The sequence below is a fragment of the Crocodylus siamensis genome, chromosome 1, assembly GCF_052110815.1.
Source record: "Crocodylus siamensis isolate JL-2025a chromosome 1, ASM5211081v1, whole genome shotgun sequence".
NCBI classification, from domain to species: Eukaryota; Metazoa; Chordata; order Crocodylia; family Crocodylidae; genus Crocodylus; species Crocodylus siamensis.
The window spans coordinates 88,209,703-88,228,711 of NC_143395.1; the positions used below are offsets into that span (position 1 = coordinate 88,209,703).

The window sequence follows — 19,009 nt, forward strand, 5'->3', positions numbered from 1 at the left end:
CCCCCCTTTGACAGGCAGTGCATGTGGCACAGTTCCTATTTCTGATTAACTTTAGCTTTTGTCTTTTCCCACACCTTCCACCCAGTTAGCTCTGTGTTGAGCTCCAGCTGAGGATCTTCACCTCCTTGTGGGGGTATGGGGACCCCCAGAGACAACAAGTCTCCCAGATCACCCAGTACCTGGCAAGTGCTTTTACTCAAAATTAGCTTGGCATCTGCCATCACTCCATGTATCTGTGTGTGTTTCAATACTTTTTTAATCGACCGCTTGTCCATGCAGAGGATGTTGAGGTCATCCATGTAGGCCAGGACCCTAGCTTCCTCTTGATTGAGCTAGAGGTGCAGATGTTGTGAAGCGTGGGACCCCCAACAGCCAGACCCCCAACTCCATTGCAATTGGTGCCTGTTTACCAGCACTCAGCTGCTTATGTCCATGTACAGTATCTTTATCCAGGTGACAAAGGTTGGTGGGACCCCCATCTCCTTCAGCATCTCGAACAGGAATCGGGGGGATATTCAGTCATAGGTTTTTCCCATGTCAAAGTTCAGCATGGCACTGCTCCAGCCCCTCTCCTGCTGGTATTGCAGAGCATCCCATAGCTGCATCAGGGCTCCATGAATCTGTCTCCCTGGCACTGTGCACATCTGGTCTTCATGGATTGCTGTCCCTATGACAGATTTAAGGCACTCAGCCAACATCTTGGCCAGCAATTTATAGTTGATGTTCAGGAGAGTTATGGGCCTCCAGTTCTTCAACTCTTCCCTTGGACCCTTCTTATACTGGTCCATCCCTGCCCCCAGGTCATGAGGCACTGGTCCATCCCTGTCCCCAGGTGGCCCTCTCGCAGTCAGTCTTTGAAGACCTCGAGTAGGTCAGGGCCCACCTGATCCCAAAACTGCAGAGGGTTTTGTCAACCTCCTCCAGGGTCCACTCCTTTACCAGCATCAGCTGTTTGCCCTCTCCAAACATCTGGGTGAGCATCTGCAGACAATCCTACAGGTCCCACAGGTCCTCTGGTCGTTCGGTGTACAGCTCCTTGTAGATAGCCACCACAGTCTCCAGTATTTCATTCAACTAGTGCAAACTATACATAATATATTAGTTGAAAGCCAAAAAGCTTATAATTTATCATATAGTTCACTGGGTTGGGCCCCAGCAGAGTCGATAGCATTTCAAGCCGTGGTAACCCCATGAATTGCTCAGTATGTTTGTATACTCCAGATACTCTCCACTGGAACTAGGTATTGTCAATGTCCTAGGATCCTTCAAAGATTTATATGCAGATGAGGCACAGGGTGACCTGGTCTGCTTCCACCCCATGGAGGGCAGGGACATACTAATCTTATGCACCAGGCTGAGACAGGGTTTCTGGGTGAACTGTTTGGTGCCCTGTTCGGTGATGTTTGCCAGACATTTAAAGATCATGAGGATATAGGAATAATTGGAAATGGGAAACAAAGGCACAGCTCAGCTGTGGGAATGAAACAGAAGTCACATTCTATTTAGTAGGCATGGCCCATGGTGACTTGAAAAAGAGTCAGCGCTAAGAGGGACTGAGCGCAATTGGTGCATCTTATCTTGCACTGAATAATTCAGATGGTCGGTAGTAAGCTGTCCTTGTGGGAACTATTCCCAGCTTGCTCGTGTGGCCATTTGGCTAAGGGCAAGTGAGACTGGTGGACATCTGAGCCTCAGGACCTCCAGGTTTGGGCCTGAACGTAGGATACCTGTCATATGGATTTGGGGGTATCTGAAGCCCCAGACTGAAAAGCCTGGGGTGGAGGATACTTGCTCGTTGTAGTGCCACATATGGCATTTTGAATGATTGAGTTGTGCTTAACTGATAGGGTTCAGAACAGATTTGGCTAATTTGACCTGGAAAAAACCCTCCTGTAGGTTCCCATCAGCATCTTTTGATCTTAGCCAAAAAAAAAAAAAAAAAAAAATGTAGAAGTTCATTTCGGGCACCAAGAGGAGGGTGTCAGGGCTGGCTCTGACCCTCCTGATCCCAGCCTAATACTGCAGTACCTCTAGACCTGGTGCCAGTTCCCTGTGGAAGTAACACCCTTCCATTATTTTTAAAGGCCCCAAAAAAAGCTTCCTCCTAGTATGATTGCTCAATATGGGCCATGTGTTTCATAGTCATTCTCAGCGTTGGCTTCATTTAATCAATTCTATAGTTGGTTTTCATGCTGCTTGTGACAACAGTTTAATGATAAGCAACATATTTAATAAGATTTTCTTGTATGCAATGCAGGATGAACAGTGTTTTTCCATATCCTGATGGGGGGGACCTCATCTTATATTTGAATAAATACGATAGATCTGCCTTGTAGTTTAAATCTGTTGCCTCATGTCCTGTCCTATGTGGTAAGAGAAAGCAATGCTTTTCTATATTCTTTATGACCAGCTTTCAAATATTTGAAAACTGCTATCATATCCCTCTCTTAAAACTAAACAGACCTGGTTCTACCAGCCTTTCCTCTATGGATTGAATTCCAACCCGGTTATCATCTTTGTCACTTGCTCTCCAATCCTCCCCATTTTCTCAACATCCTTAAAATGTGGTGCCTAGAATTGGAGACAATACTCTAGATGGGGCCTAACCAGCAGTTGAGTAGAGGGATACTGTCACCTCCTGTGTCTTGAATACAGTGCTTTTGTTAATACAGCCCCAGATTGCATAACTTTTCATACTTTTTTTTGTGTTAGTGTCACATTGCTGACTCATTTTCTCTCTCAAAACTTCTTCAAGATTGTTTTGAAGTTTTCTGTTTTCAAGTTGGGAGCCTTCCTGATCTTTCCCTCAAAATTTAACATCCTTATGTCAAAATAAATCATAAATTTGATTATAGTTGTAGTCCTATGTTGCATCCACAGCATACCAATGATGATTCACTGTGACACAGTGACCAATACTGCACGGAGTGGTCCATATTTTGGAGACCAAATAAGTACATAAGTTGCAGTATGTCTGTTCTTAATAAAACTAACTTCTCATCACAAGGTCTGTCTTTACCAAGTGTTGATTTTTAGTGTGTTAGAGATTCTGTTTAGTATAAGCTAAAGTGTCATATTGTACTATAGTACTTTGTATGCCGTCTTTCTCAAGTAAAGTTCAGAAATGTAGGGATTAGTTTCTCTGAGCTGATTCTTCTTCTTATTCTAGAATTTGACCACAGAGTTGTAAGTATGACTTAAAACATTGCATATTTCCCTGATTGACTTTGAAATACTTTGAAGATTGTCCTGGATATTAGAGATCTCAAAGAAATCAAACTAAAGTCAAAGTAATAAATTAAGTATGACAAAATTAAACCTTTATCAATTAAAACAGCAGGATTTTTGAAACAATGAAAATAGTTGCACCCTTTGAAGGTGGATATCATCAGGATCCAGGAGGCTTACAAAGCAGTATTTGACACATTTTAAGCAGGAAAACGCAGTGTACTAAATCTGTAATACATGAAAAGTTTTAAAAATTACTCTATTTGCCCAATTAAAATATAGTGCTCATGCTCTTGCATTTTAGTATCTAAATTAAAATGTGCATTTCTAGCTTTTCCTCTGGAGCATATAAAGGAATACACATCATGTTTTAATTTTTGTTCTCTTAACTCAGGGATACACCGCCTTAAACAGAGCTTGCCAAAAAGAAAACCAGGGCTTATGGCCAAATCATATGACCCAATAGCCCCAGTAGCTGAGGAAATAAGTGAAGAAGCTTGTCTCTTATGTTTTGATGAATTTCAGGTGAGTAAGTAGGTATTGTTTCATAACTTCAGGAAAACCTGAAGTTTTTGATCTTTTACTCTAGAATCTCTTACTTTTCATATAAGTCATATTGGTAGAAGGCTAAAATTCAAGAATAGGAATTGTGCTTCCAGTTCCTGAAGAAGTTAATTGGATTAATGTACTTCAAGTATTTTCACTACATTATTATCATTTCATTCACTGTAGGGATATTTAATGCTTAAAGAGATGATTATATGAGCACTTTGGGGTAGACATGTCCTTTTTGCGATGTTTGTGCAGTGCTGAGTGCATTGGTATCCTGATACCTGCTTGGTATCTCCTAGTCACTGTCATTCAAATAACCAAATAAATCTTTGAGTGACTATGATCAAGGACTTGGGAACATCGTGTCCAATGCAACTGTAATTTTGTATGGGGTCTGCTGGAGTCTATTTGACAGCACTGTGTAAACACCAGTTAAATCATAAGCAGTTTTTATTGAATTCAGTATGAAAATATATAATAAACTGACAAAATATTTTGCATAAACTAACTTGATTAAATTATTTTTATTCTCCAGAATTCTTGAGGTCTTTATTTTTAATATGCCTCATAATGTTATGTTGAAAATTCACAAGTGCATTAAAGAAATTTTGGGGAGAGAAGCTGCTCTACAAAGACAAGTAAACTCTGTAATAGACAAGTAAAAATTAATTGTTTTAATGTGTGTGCCATTTTTCCTGTTATGAAAGATTGATTAGTCTTTGAAGTTTTCACAGATAGGCATGCTTCATTTGCCATCTGGGAAAAGAGTTCTTGACTTATTCATTATGTTTTACTGCTGATCTCTTCTATCCATCTAGAAAATATTACTAGGACAATTCAAACCCTGTATCAGGTACAGGTATTTGCCATTACTATATTAATCTTCATGCCTCGCTGTAGAATTTTCTCTGGGTTTTCTCCTTGTTTTTGATTGCTCTCTGGCTTTCTTTGCCCGTGTCCTATTCTAATGGAAGACACTTATAGCTTACATTTTCTAGGACTTGGATTGGAATTTAAAAACTCACCTTGAATTAATGCAGGGGATTTTACCTTATGCCTTTGAATGCAGTATTTTTTTTTCTGATTTCCAGCCTCATTGTTTGAAGGTAATTTTATATAGAAGTGAGTATGAAGAGACAGCTGTGTTGAACTATATTTCACAGGTTCTGCAATGCAGCATTTTATGCTTCTCCTGTTAAGCAATCTGAAGATTTTTGGTAAGCACGCTGCTTTCAGTGATGCACAATTTAAACAGTTGTCTAGGAGGCCTTTCTGTAATCGCAGTTTTGGGTGTGGTAATGGAAATAACTCTCCTCTTGCATAGGAGTGGGTTTTCACCCGCTGCTTTGTCAGGGGCTTCACTACTGTATACTTTCAGCACTCCAAAGGTAGACTTTGATTCTTCTTGATGCTTTTCTCAGGTTGCTTGCTTGCTCCCCCTGTTGACATGCTAAAGGTTTAATAGTCTCATTCCTGAATCAAATAACTTTTTGTCTTTGTGGTCTGGCTGAGAAGGAAATGCAACAGGATTACTTGGAACACATGCAGGGGTTTCCCAGCTATTGAACTTTCGTTTAAATCTTAGATATCAATTCTTGTTAATTTATTGCTTCTATTATAAACCCACAGTGAAGTTAAAGCTTTGAAAGCAGCAGCACAAGGGGTCTTATTTGTAGCAAATCATATTATGTATAAGCAATGGAGTACTACATAGGTTTTGATTACTAACAAAGAGTTCTGATTTTTTTCTGAAATTTTACTAAGGCCTCTCATTCTCAGTACACTGCTTTCTTGCCCAAGTCACAAAGTAATAGAATAGAATGACTTGGAAATCTATTTTGATAGTAGAAGTAATAATAAAAAATACCTTAAAAAGAGGTAATGTTCATAATACTGAGTTGCATCTACTCATTTGTTTTCACAGTAGAAGTGTGGCTGGCAAGATTTTACTCACAGTTTCACATGTTTGCATTTAAGCAGGTACAACAGGAGGAAAATAAGCAAAAGAGACAGAGAAAATAATGGACCATTCAGACAAAATTGCTGTCCAAACTGAAAACTTGGGACTTATTTAAATGATAACAGAAGGAAGCAAGGGTCTATGCTCCCACAGTAGAACCGTGGTCTTACAATGTGGAAGTAGACATGATCAGAATAGCTGTTTAGATTGACTTGAAATATCTTTCAGGTACTTATTGATACAAATAGGAAAAAAGTGGACAGTGTCTCTGAAGAAATATATATAGTGACAGGAGATTCCATGTTATTCCTAGCAGAAGACACTAAAGATACTTTTATTTCAGCAGTTATCAAATCGCAAATCATTGTATTTCTTCATTGTTGAAGTTGGCAAGTCTCATTTAACATCTGGAGGAAGACCAACAAAACCCCCAGCCAGAGTCAATGATGATGTTATAAAGACAATGTTATAAAGTATCCTGAAAGTAGGTGGTAGGATAAAGAGTTAAAGAAGGAATTAGAGTAACTACTCTTAACTAAATGACATAGAAAAGTATATGAGTCTATTGAATTATTTTACATGTTTCCATGTTAAAATAATTAATGTTTTGAAGTAGAGGTGCATTTTATGGTAGTGGTGTGGCTTCTGCTATGCTATTGGCTGCGTTAAGCCTTTGAGCAACTACATCTTTCCAAAAACTTCTTCAGTGCCAAAGTTTGCAGTGTTTACTATGTGGTGTTCCTTTTCACAATCTTTGATCCATGGGACTTTACTGTAAATATTTAACAATTTTTTTTTTATACCCAGGCAAATTGTATGGCCTTTTAAAATTGGCCCTGAACATAAAAAACAAGATTTGTGCTATTTACAATTATAATTTTATTGCTTTACAGTAAAAGCCTGTAAAGTCAAAGATTTATTTTTACTTTGGGTAGTTCTGAAACAACTCTATACATAAGTAATTAGGGCTTCTAATTTTGTACTATACTGTAACTTGTGGCAAGTAGTAATGTTAACGAAAATAGAATCCTGACTTGGTAAGCAGAATGATCATGCAGAGACAGTATTTAAATACTATCGATATCACTTGGGTTTAAAAAGAACTACAATTTAGACAGTTTTTACAAACCAGCAAAGCTATTAAAAGCCTCTAATAAAAAAACTATGCTCTTATTTTTTGAGCTAATACTAATTACTGATAATACATGCTTATGTTTGTCATTCATTATAGGGAGCTGTACCAATCAGTGGATGACTGAGTCTCAAGCACTTACAGATGTAAATTAACTATTAGTTTTTTCTTTTTTACTTAAGTGAGTCATAATGGAAAGCAGCGCTAGGTCATAAAAATCTTTTCTCTTAAATGCTAATGAAATTTCTCCATTCTCTCCATTAGGAGACTCTCCTTATTGGTAATTTGTAGCCTTCTCTTTTGTTCTTGGTTGTAATGAAAGCTGGGTACAGAAAAAACCTGAGCTATGAGAATGCTTGAGTTATTGTTTTCTGTTTGCTTACCCTATAAAATTATCCTACCATTCAAAAACTATACAAGATCAAAAGAGCATAAATCATCTTCTGATATACAAAGTGACTCTTGCTTTATTTATATAGCTTCAAAAGTTTTTATTTTTTCTAGTAAGGTGACATTAAAATTTTGTAACTTCCACCCAGGAAGTTGCCAACAAAGCTATCACTTTCTTTCTTTTTACTCCATTATAAATATTTCCCTTGTAGAATAGATAAATAAATTTTTTTCAGTCCTTTATGTCCTTTTTCAAACAGTATACTGTGTTGTATATTGTGCAATTTAAAAAAATGTTAGTTTGTAACAGAATAATTTCACAATTTTAACACCTCTCTTATATGGCTCAGTTAAGGTTTTCAGTTGCTTTTAAAATTTGTGTTTGTGCTCTGATTTCTTATTTAAAGTACTATCAATGTGTACAAGCAGTTGGCAAAACTATTTGTACTAGAGTGTTTGTGCAGAAACTCAGCGATCTTGACTTCCAAATCAAATGATGCAAGTGCCACTTCCCTTTCCATGTCTTCAGTTTTTGAGACAACGAGCCTATGAACTCCACTTCATCAACCTCCTGGATATTAAAAATCATGGACTAAATATAGACATTGGATTTATGACACATGATAACCTGCCTGACATCTGACTCCCTAGGTATCTCTCCACTATTCATCCCCCTTCTCTCTCTCCCCCCCCCACCACCCATTGACTCCTCATTCTACATTTTCACGGACTACCTGTCTTGTATGCATACCAGCCCAGCCTCTGACTTCTTTACTTTTCATTCCATCCAGGAAGAGCACACACCAACTGCTGAAACTTCCTTAGCCTGACAAAGGGTTTTTGAACCCAAAAGCTTGCTTAGTAATTGTTTTCCAACTATTTAAGTTGGTCTAATAAAAGATATCAGATTCACACAAAGAGCCTTGTCTTGGAAGTTTATGACATTTTATTAATTCAGGAGAACCTTTAGGAAAACAATAGCTAATATATAAGCAACCAAACTTGACAAGTGTGTTCTTGAGTTAGCATATGCAAACTTTGGAAGAAATATCTCCATGGCTCTGAACAGAGTGTAGGCTGGACACTGGGTAATTTATGATGTATCCAGTTTGCATACTGTATTACTCATCAAATGGTTTAATGTTGAGCTAGAAAAAAAATGAAACCTCACCCTTGAACTAAGTGAATAGTTGCCCAGAGATTGTTGATAGGTAAGGAAAAACCTGCTTTCATTTAAGGTTCCCCCTGTTGCCTCTAATAGATGACAAAGCAGGGTCCATCTCTGTCCTTCCTAGCTCCCCACAAATCAGTAGATTAAGCAGAGGCTGGAAGCAGTGTGTCTTTCATTTACTTTAATTTCCTCCATGACCTTGCTTCTGAAGCATTTATAGCCTAAGGTCTGGTATACACCTTCTGCCAGTCTAGTAATGTTTGTAAGGAGTGTAATTGTTTTTTCAGCATTTTATGCTGGCAAAAGCCCTAGTTTAGATGCATTCATACGAGTAAAAAGTGCTTTTTATTGGTATAGCTTACCCAATTTGGGGAACATCAGTAAGCTGTATTGGCAGAAGCACTCTTACCACCTTCCTGTGCACACAGGATGTCATCTGTCAGTTGCGTGGTCAAAGCCCCTGGTTCCAGCCCTGCTATGTGGCACCACATAGGCAGGTCCCTTGTAAGACAAGGCACAGGCGGATATGACAGAGGGGTGAGGTGAAAGAATCCATCCTTCCTACCCATAGCCTCGTTTGTTGTTTGGTCCATGGTTTTTAGCCAGTCTGCAAGATTCTATAATCTCTGATTATTACCAATAAAACTGGATTTCTCTGTATTCAGAAAGGTTTACTACATTTTTCTTTCTAACACACAGGGTGCATGTCTACATGTGCTCTTACATGCATCTAAACTTAATGCATGTTAGCCTAATGCACATTAAGGCTTTTTAGCCGTGTGTCTATACGTGCACACACTAATGCACGTTAAGGCAGGTGTGTGGACTGACATGGGACTAAAGTTAGTCCTAAGTCAATGGGCACATCGCATATCTCATTAATGCACATTAGCATGTCTACATGTTCGCTAATGTTATTTAACTATTTGTGCATGCACATGTAGACACAAGCCCTTAATGTGCCTTAAATTGGGCTAATGCGAATTCAATGTGCACATGTAGACACACCCAGTATTTTTGACGTTGTAAGCTTGTATTATTCCATTTCCAAATATTATGAGTTATAATCAGCCTTCGTAAATAGTTTGTCTAAGAATTTTCACTTTACTGCTTATTGTTTGCCAAATTTTTTTTGGTATTATTTGTACCACCCCTTTTTTGTTAAAGTGAATGTTTTGTGTCTGAAGGTTAGAAGAGGCTGACTATGCTGGAAGTGACTGCAGTGCCTTTTGATTATTCATGGACAGTAATAGAAGGCACTTAAAAAGAACAATGAAATTGCTTATTTTTGTGATGGGCCATCTGTTGAATTGTTTTGTGCAACAATCACACAATAGTATCTATGTCATATCATTCTATTTTCAACAGCAGCTGATTATGTATAGTTGGCTACTTGTCTTTATTTCTAAAGTCCCATGACCATTTAAAGTCACCTCTCCGAACCTTTGCTACAAAGGTAATAGAAATGTAAAACAGCCGGTGTGTATTTTCTTTATCTATCTTCTGTTATTTCATGTTGCTTCTAATTAATTAGGCCTCTTAAATGTTTAGGTCTGTTTTCTGTGGCTCCCACCTGTAGTTTTATAATAGAAGTTAACATGGAATCATTTAGCAATTGGTAAAGAAATGATGGGGTTCTGTAATAAAGAGCAGACAAGTTTTAAAAGACTGTCATGCATTCTCTGCTTATTAATTATCCCCTTTATTTTTCCCCAAGCAATAATTAGAATCCTTCTCCAAGGATTTTACTAACAAGCCATTTTTTTTTAAACTATGAAGCCATTTGCAGATCTATACAGCAGAAGCTGAAAGCAGGATAAAACAAATGTGTTGTCTTCCACAGGTCACTGACATCGCTGATGCCATGATTCTGAAACAGCTTTTTGAAAATCTGTTCCAGAATGGGGTGGTTGTTGTGGCAACATCCAACAGGCCACCGGAAGGTAAAACCAAATGCATTGCTAGCACTATCCAAGCACTGTGAATTTAAGAAGCCTCTTATAGAAGTTAGTTTGTATTTATTCAACTTTTAATGCTGACAAGATTTTTAGTGTTTTTTTGAGACTCTCATACTTTCGCTATACAATACAGACCCCTTCCTGTTTTTTCCCTTTATCTGGAAGAAAGGGTGCATTTGGAGTCCTGACTTCAGGTCTTCTCACCTGACTACCAATTTTTTTCTACATCTACAGCCTCTTGAAGTGATTTATATTCCATCCACACCCGCCCCCCAGACCAAGAGCTGGGAGTTTGGTGATGTGGGAAGAGTTAGAAGAGGGGTGAAAAGCTATCTCATGATTGGGTAGGCAAGAAAGCAGGAGCCAGAGCGTGGATCACAGAGGAAGCAAGTAATTTCTTCTTCCCTCAGTTTTGGCAACCTGGGAGTTCATGTTACTTTTTTTCTTTGGGTGGGTAGGTGGGTGGCTGGGTGCAACCTACTGAGCTGACTGTGTTGCCTGCCTTGGGGTCATTTTCTGACAACAGAGAAGTCCAGATTATGAACAAAAGCTTATATATATTCATAAAGTTGGCCTGTTTATGAACATAGTTAAACCTCAAAATCTGAAAAGATTTATTCACGTAAGATAAAGGAATCTTATTTTTGTTGCTAAATGACACTTTTAAAACCACAGTGTTAATAACATAAGTTTTGAATTGTCTAGCACTGTTTTTTAATGAATTTTTTTTTAATTCAAGTGACAGCAAAAGGCTTTAAAAATTCTGTTCGCTTGTAAGACAATTGCCAAAGCTTTTGAACTTAAAAAAGAGAAAAATTCTATATTTGAATGAGGCAAAATAGTGTTTAAATGTTATAACTGGAATGTTGCATAGCATTTGCTTGTTACTTGCTTGACCAATTATGAATTATAGCAAGAGAATAATTAATGCAACTTGAGCTGTACACAAAAAAGAATCATGCACTAGTTCAGTTTCGGGAGTCGTTTTTAAGAGCATAGCTTTAAACAATTTAATTCAGGGGTGATAAAATAGTGAGTTTGGCTTTGGTCCCACCTCTTTATCCTTTTAAATAAATCTAAACCGGTTGGGTTCTGTCATCTATCTGCTTTTGTACATTTCTTCAGTGGTATGTAAGGCCACAAAGAATCTGCAACTGCATGGGGTATATTTAGTTTGCACTTGCAGTTTCCAGTAAGGATTATCATCATGGTGTGGAGTTGTGGTGCTATTTGATGGGGCAAACCATAGCACCCCTGCCTCTTGTGTACATGGAATCAATCCTGCTATCTAAAGACACGTCTGAAATAAAATCCTTGTCCATGATGTAGTGTGGCATTAATACACTGCATTATTCTCATTAAAGTACCAAAATTTAGGAGTTCTGCATTTCTTTTCCCCTCCTTATGGATAAAGAAACACAAGGTGGCACTTTAGCTAGAGGGAAAACTGACCCTGTTCATTGGCTAAGTGCCACATTTACGTTACACATACTGCTGTTCTGGAATGTGAGAGGGAAACACTGAATGTATGTTGGGGGAAAAGTAAAGCTGGGATTCCAAAAACCTCCATTTCCCACACCCGCCTTGCTCTCCCAAAATAGAAAATAGTAGAGTGAAAACAAGGCAACTAGTGCTCATTCACTAGAGGAGCTAGTACAGGTAGGTTTATCATACTCAAACAGCATGTTTAAAATACTACTAGATGGGAAACAGTTCTTAATATTCACTGGTTTCCCCAGCTAATCTTGCACTCACTTGTTTCTTATTTTAAAAAATTATGCATTGACAATCATTGTTAGCCATGTACCATTTTCACTTGTAGGTCTGTATACAAACTTTGCTGTTGGCTAGGATGCAGAATTTGCTACCCTGCAGATTGTTCAGGGATGCCACCTTGTGTCTGTACCATTAAATGTTAGTACATCTCATAAAACAATGAAGCCCAACATGGCTGTAACCCATAAACATGACTGCAACGTACCTTTGAATAAAAATCAAATGTAGTCTCATCCTTTAGTGGAAATTTGTGACTGGTGCCTCTGTTTTACTATTGTCTTGCCCTGTTAACAGGTGTTGGGTCCTTGCAAAAAGATGGCAACAGTATTAATAAAATGGAATAGCCCATTCTTAGTAGTACATAGTACAGCTTTTAAAGTGAAAACTCCACTATAATAAAATATTCTCTCCCTGTAGTGATTTTTCCAGAAAAGGCATTTTAGTTAAAGAGGGGTGTGTGTGTGTGTGTGTGTGTGTGTGTATTTGCATTTTAGAGAATATATAAAATAATAAATATAATCAGTTAAACAGCATTTTATATATAAATATATATATATAAAATGCTGTTTAACTGATTATATTTATTATTTTATATATTCTCTAAAATGCAAATACATATTGCATTATAACGTATTTTAATTTTTGCGGTATTTAGTGAAAATTTGAAGGATTGTATACTTTGTAATTTTATTTATGTAAAAATCACATTTCCTTGACTTGAAAAGTAATAGATGTGTTTAGAATTACTAGAAGATAGAAAAGTAATCCCAATAAACAGAATTACAACATCAAAACTGAAAATTGGCATTATAGTATTTCATTTTCAGTACAAATCCTTTTCCAAATCTTTAAAACTAAGCATGTATATAGTTTGTCTGGATAGCTGCACTGACTGATTATCAATATTTCCAGTTCTTTATGTTCTTATTTTTATTCAGAAGCTTTTCTATACCTCTTTTTTGCCAAAATTAGTTTAGTTCTCATTAGAGATTGAAATCTAATTACACTAAATTCCATTTGTCTGTCTTATTTTTTTAAGAACATAATGAATTTCATACAGCAAAAGAATAGAAGTCAATTTTAGCTTCACTTATTTCTTTTCTTTTCCTTTATCTCTCCATCAACATAGAGCTTCACTTACCAGACTAAAAGACAAGCTGACATTAATGTGAAAACTAAGTGGCAAAGCTAATGCATGTTTTCTCTTTCAGACCTCTATAAAAACGGGCTTCAGAGAGCCAACTTTGTACCATTTATTGCTGTCTTGAAGGTAAGGAAAGTCACTTGTTGAATGCTTTTCATTTTTGTCTGCTCTGTTGATAAATGTGGGTTTGTACAGGATTTCAGGGAAAAAAAACTAATTATTATAGGTTTAAAGCAAAATTAATATAAGCAGATAGAATTGTTCATTGGTAATGTGGTCTGTGTTAATAGAACACCTGAGTGTCTAACAGAAAATATTTAACTTCCAGAAACACCCCTCTAGAATGGATTTGTTTGGACAGCATTGTATTACTGCTGCGTATGTATGTGGTGTGACTATAATTCCTGTAGTTCAGATCTGGCCCGTGGAGCATCTCTCTGTAATCTGTCAGGCTACTGAAAGTTCTGTGCTATGGCCTCTGCAGAAGGCAGGGCTCTCTGGCCCTGCTGGCTGTGGCCATCAGTGGTGGCAGGCCTTTGGGCACCTCACTGCTGCTGGACCACATGCTACCACTAGGCCTGCCACCACTGCAGTGGCTGCAGCAGCCGCCTCTGTGCCCTGAGCTGGATCCAACCTATGAGAAACTTTGTGGTCCAGGTTCTGCCCTGGGCCCCAAGTGAGTTTGACACCCCTGCTATACTGTTAAGCAGATGTTGCTGCCATGCTTTCTTTATACCAGAAATTTTTTTTTAGAAGTCTTCATGTATACAAAGATGTTACTTATGTGATTACTATGCTAATGCAGTTTAACAAAAAAAATGCAAACAACTGAAGGAGTATTTTACAATACTCTACAGTAAATTATTTTTTTCAAGAAGTTTTACTTGCCCTATATGTGTGTAATTCCACTGTTTGCTTTGAGTTTTCACTTTAAACTCTGCAGTCCCGTTAGCTCAAATCCTGTAACAACATGGCTTTCCCCTTTTAAGGCTGAGAGGGAGTGTCAGTAAAGTTTAACTAACAGACCTCACTGTTGGTTCAGCATTTTCCATAAAGGACTGTCAGAGAAGACCCAGGAGAGGGACAAGTTACTGAAGTAGAGTCAGGAACAGGGGGATAGAAGAGAAGGAGCTTCTGGCACTGGTACCGCAGAGTGGACAGAGGAATGGTTTTATTTGATACCTTGTTTTTTCCAAATGTCAGAGGATAAAACAGCCCTCCAAAAGGACCAGGGAGTTGGGGGTAGTCTTGGCCATGGAGAGGGGCCACCAGTTTATATTCTTTCTCTTTTTCCTGTGCCTTTGTCTCCCTTTGTCTTCTCTTACCTTGTATGTTTTTCTGTTCCACTTTCTTCCCCTGATTGGTCTCATCCCCTGATGGAGCTCCTGAGAGTTCCTGTCCTGCTGGTGGGCACCATTAGCCAGATTAATTCCTTTGTTTCTAGGTTCTTCTTTCCACTTACTAATAATAAAGCAACAAGTTTGAGTATGAGAGTCGTTGCCATGTGTTCATCCAGCTCTGCAGACTGCTAGCAAGTGTTCCGTGAACCACAGTTTGAAAATCATTCTGACACACTATTATCACCTTAATTGTTGGGTCTAATAGTTTTGCTTTTTACTTAGAGGCAGTCTCTTTTCTTTTCAAATTTTTGGGTCTCCCACCATCTTTAAAAATTCAAGTCAGTTTTACTGTCAGTGTGAATTTTCTCCTGTATCAATGGCTGGCTGAGTGGGTATTACTGAGTGTCTGTGTAATAGGAATGGCAAGTGGACATATGTTTTGAAGCAAGCTCCCTATAGTCTTTGCACTGTGGTACAATAAACTGGAAATTCTGAAACAGCTTCATTTAAATTAAAAAAGTAGGGTATTGAGCTAAATATCAGTAATAGAATTGGTACAGTAGCCACTGGCGGTAATCTTGGTTCCATGGTGTCAGCTTACAATTCTGGTATTGTGGGGGTTCAGATCTCTGCTTTGCAATAAATTTTCTTCATCATCTTTTTAAAGTCATACTAGCTTCTCTGCCTCAGTTTCCTATTTGTGAAACAGGGTAACAATATTTCTTTGCCTCATAAATACTTTAAAGATTGTGAGGCAAGATTCTTTGGGTAGATGTGATATCTTTTATTAGGCTAACTAGCCATTCATCTTCTATGAGCTATATAAGTACCTGAGGTCAACAAGGGAAAGGGAAATTGGAGGTTTTGGTATCTGTGGATCAGCAGAAACAGTTTGGGGTTGTGGTACAAATATATTAGTTTGATGTTCTTTCTAAAAAGATAAGCAGTATAATATTTAATACTGGTAGTCATTTCACTGACTTGCAAAGAATTGTACAATTGAAGTTTAGCGAGAATAATTGCATAAGCCCCTTTTGAAGATCCCATCTAATGTTGACATTTCAGTTTAATATCTCATTGAGGTGAATGTGGAAATCCTGTATTGTTGAAACTACTATTGCATGGCATATACAGATGCAGGAAGGCAACTGTTGCATTTGGTTTATGTTAAATTTCTGTAAACGCTTTATAAAAAATAAGAGTATAAAAGTTAAGTTCATACAGAACTCTGTTCTTAGGGGTTTATTCTAAAGCAAATTTTCTTGTTCTACAAGAAAGAGGACAATTTCAAGTGTGTTATTTTCCTGAAATGCCACTCTGTGCTCAGTCTTCATTACTGGAAACTCTTCTTTACCTTGCCATTTATTTGTCTGTGTCTTCCTCTGTTTCATTTTCCAAGAAGTTTATTCTTCTCTTTGTTTTAATAGCTGGGTTAAAGAATCCCAGCTTGGCTTTTCCTTTTTGCCAGGAGAAAAATATTTAAATGTGGGCTTCATGTCTTTTTAAACCAAATAAAGATACATATGCATAGCCTTGCATGTAGAACACAGAAAGATACTGTGCTTGCTTCTTTTTAAATTAGTTTGGAGGGTAATTTTTGTTTTCTCTGTTCTGCATATTTTTAATGTTTTCTATTCTTACATACCAGTGTAATTAAATCCATATTTAAGCATCAGTTTAACAAAGGTTGCTTATAAATAACGCTGTTTTTCCTTAATGTGAAGTCTTAAATGTAGATCATATGAGACTTATCTGGAACTGCTACTTTGACCTTAATAACATCATGAATGGTAATGACAAGATGCACAGAAAACCACCTTCAAAAGTTATCTTAAATAGAGCAACACAGTTCAGAAGGTGTAAAATTTAACTGTTTGGTTTCTCTGGTCACTTATTCTGCTGATTTTTGTTTTCCCAAAGGCAACTAAGTATGTATGCAAACTGTCATTTTAGCTTCATACTTTTTCACACTAAAGATATTAATCTTGTAAGCATCTCTTTGGTGTTCACCTTATTTGTGTGTAAAATTTAGAAAGTGCAACAAACAAAATCCAAAATACTGTCTTTTTTTTCTCTGAAGTTTTTTATGAAAAAGTAACCAAATGGAAGTGTGGATATCTGTAATGGTCTCAGCCCCTATTTTATCTTCAGAGCCTGCAAGACCCCTGTTGCTTATCCTCACCAGGTTCCTTAGGGTGACTTTTTGTATTTCAAAAATATCACAACATAAATGCACTCAGCTGAGAATTTGTGATTTGTCTTCAGGACATTTTCTGTTGTATTAACCCCTCTTTCTAGACTGTACACATCTCCTCCAGCCCTTTATATCCTCCTGCTAAGATTCGAGCGTTGGGCTTGTTTGCCATCATGAGGTGGCAATAATTATCTTGAACCATAACCATAAGGTTTTAACACCTTGAGCCTAGGGCATCTCAATGGAAGAGACTTGAATTCCCTATCTGGTAGAGGTGCACTGATACTTTGGTCTGATATGGGATTGGCACCAATATGAAGAACGTTTTCTGTATTGGAAATCATCCTGATGGGGCAATTTAATTTGCCAGATAAATGCCCATGTGTGCTTGCAGCCACAGTACAGCACGTATGCAGCGAGGAGCAGAGCCAGGAGCATGGGGAGCTGCATGCAGCTGGTAAGTTTGGTGTGGAGGGAGGGGGAAGGGTGTGTGGGGTGGCAGATCAAAGCCTCCACGATGAGTGAGGATGTGGGGTTGGGGCTGGGGTTGCGGCAAGGGGTGCCCAGCTGGGGCAAGGGCCTGGGCGGGCATGGGATGTGGAAGGGAAGAGAGAAGGACGGGTCCTGCCACTGCACATGGCTTGTCCGGTGCTTGTCTGGCGGTTTCCGTCCATTCATCTGTGGGGCATGTGCCCCCAGATCTGCACGAGGCAGGGTGGGCTGGGGCTGGGCATTTCCCAGCAGGGTAGCTCCGGGGGCACATGCCCCCCACCCCATACCCTTCCGGGCAAGCCACAGGAGCTGTCAGATGAGCACTGGACGAGCTGCACACAGCAACAGGAACTGCCACCCCCTTCCTGCTCCCCTGCAATGAGCAACGCCTCCATCCTGCACCCTCCCCGGCCCCAGCCCACAGCTGCAGTCCATCCAATACCATTCAGATCCAGGGGACACACCCTTGCCCCCCGCCCCACTCCCTGGACAAGCTGCTTGCGGATCTGTCCTGGATCCCTCCCCACCCTGCCTGCCCCAACCCCATTCTGTCCCTCACTACAGGTGCCTTGATCTGCCCCCCTCCACACACTCCAGTTGGATGGAGCTCTTCAAGCTTCAGGGTTGCATATTGGAAATTGGATCAGTATCAACTGATATGCCTCCTTAAAAATTGGCTATCTGTATCAGCCAAAAAAATCTGTCAGTGCACCCCTACTATCTCAGCTCTTTGGGAATGCTGGTCAGTGAAGGGAAAGTCTACATTTATGAAAAGAGCAGGAATCGCAGTATAGTCAATGCTGATCCCAAATACCCTGATAGCAGCAATGATATGATAAGTAATCTCCCTCACCTATGGGTAGCCAAGAGAACTCGACTTTTGCATTTTACCATGTTCATCTGCACTTTTCCCCCTTGTCTTTTAGGTTGTATTAATGAAGCGTTCATATTTTAAATTACTTTTTGTTATGTGCATACACAGAGCCTGAATCAGTTTATGTAGGGTGAGCAAGAAAACATACTAGCTGTGGCTGAAACTTTTCGGGGTGGATTATAAAAGGACTTTTTTTTTTTAAATAGTGGGCTTGTTTTCCTATAGTGGAAAACAAGTTAAAATCAGATCTTGATGCTTTTAGAGTTGATCATAAAACAAAAGTCTCTGTGCAAATACAAAAGTAGCTGCAGAAAGGCCAAACCAGCCGATTTTTTTAATAATACAAACTCGGAAGGAGAGCTAAGTATAATGTATTGGTATTAATTATGTTTCTTGCCCAATGTATGTTAGAGATGAGAGCATGAGGAATATGCAGATAGATATCAGTAATACTTAAGCTGATGTATTTAGTTTCATGGCAGTCATATTAGGTTCTTGCATTTTTTTAAAATTAAATGAAAATGAAACATGGGAATTACCCAGTATTAATTTATTTTTGCATTTTGCCCCTCTGGTAGGTATGTTAAAGAAAAGAATGTAGGAAAATATTCATATAGACTTGTAATCTACAACCAATCAGACATCTGCTTCAGTTCAAACCATTTTAGGAATAGTGACTCAGATATGAGATGTTACGTTGATATCAATCAACAATTGCACATTGTTACAATTTTTTTCTGGTATGAACAGTTAATGCAACACCTCTAGTTTAGGTGTCTTTATGATAAACATAGATGG

General features: G+C 38.4%; 1 protein-coding gene across 3 annotated transcripts in view; it reads left to right on the top strand.

The window, feature by feature from the left end:
• The window catches only part of AFG1L (AFG1 like ATPase), a 127,257-nt gene that overhangs the window by 30,308 nt on the left and 77,940 nt on the right, over positions 1–19,009 (top strand). For 2 of the 3 annotated variants that reach the window (XR_016441157.1, XM_090037652.1), the window contains exons 5-7: positions 3,623–3,753; positions 10,277–10,376; positions 13,379–13,437. Coding sequence is in view for 2 of the 3 variants with exons in the window: in XM_090037652.1 (XP_089893778.1) it covers positions 3,623–3,753; positions 10,277–10,376; positions 13,379–13,437 (290 nt within the window). In the remaining variant the exon portion in view is untranslated. Of the gene's footprint in view, positions 1–3,622; positions 3,754–10,276; positions 10,377–13,378; positions 13,438–17,215; positions 17,303–19,009 lie in introns of all 3 variants that reach the window. The other variant, XM_090037644.1, reaches the window with a different exon arrangement.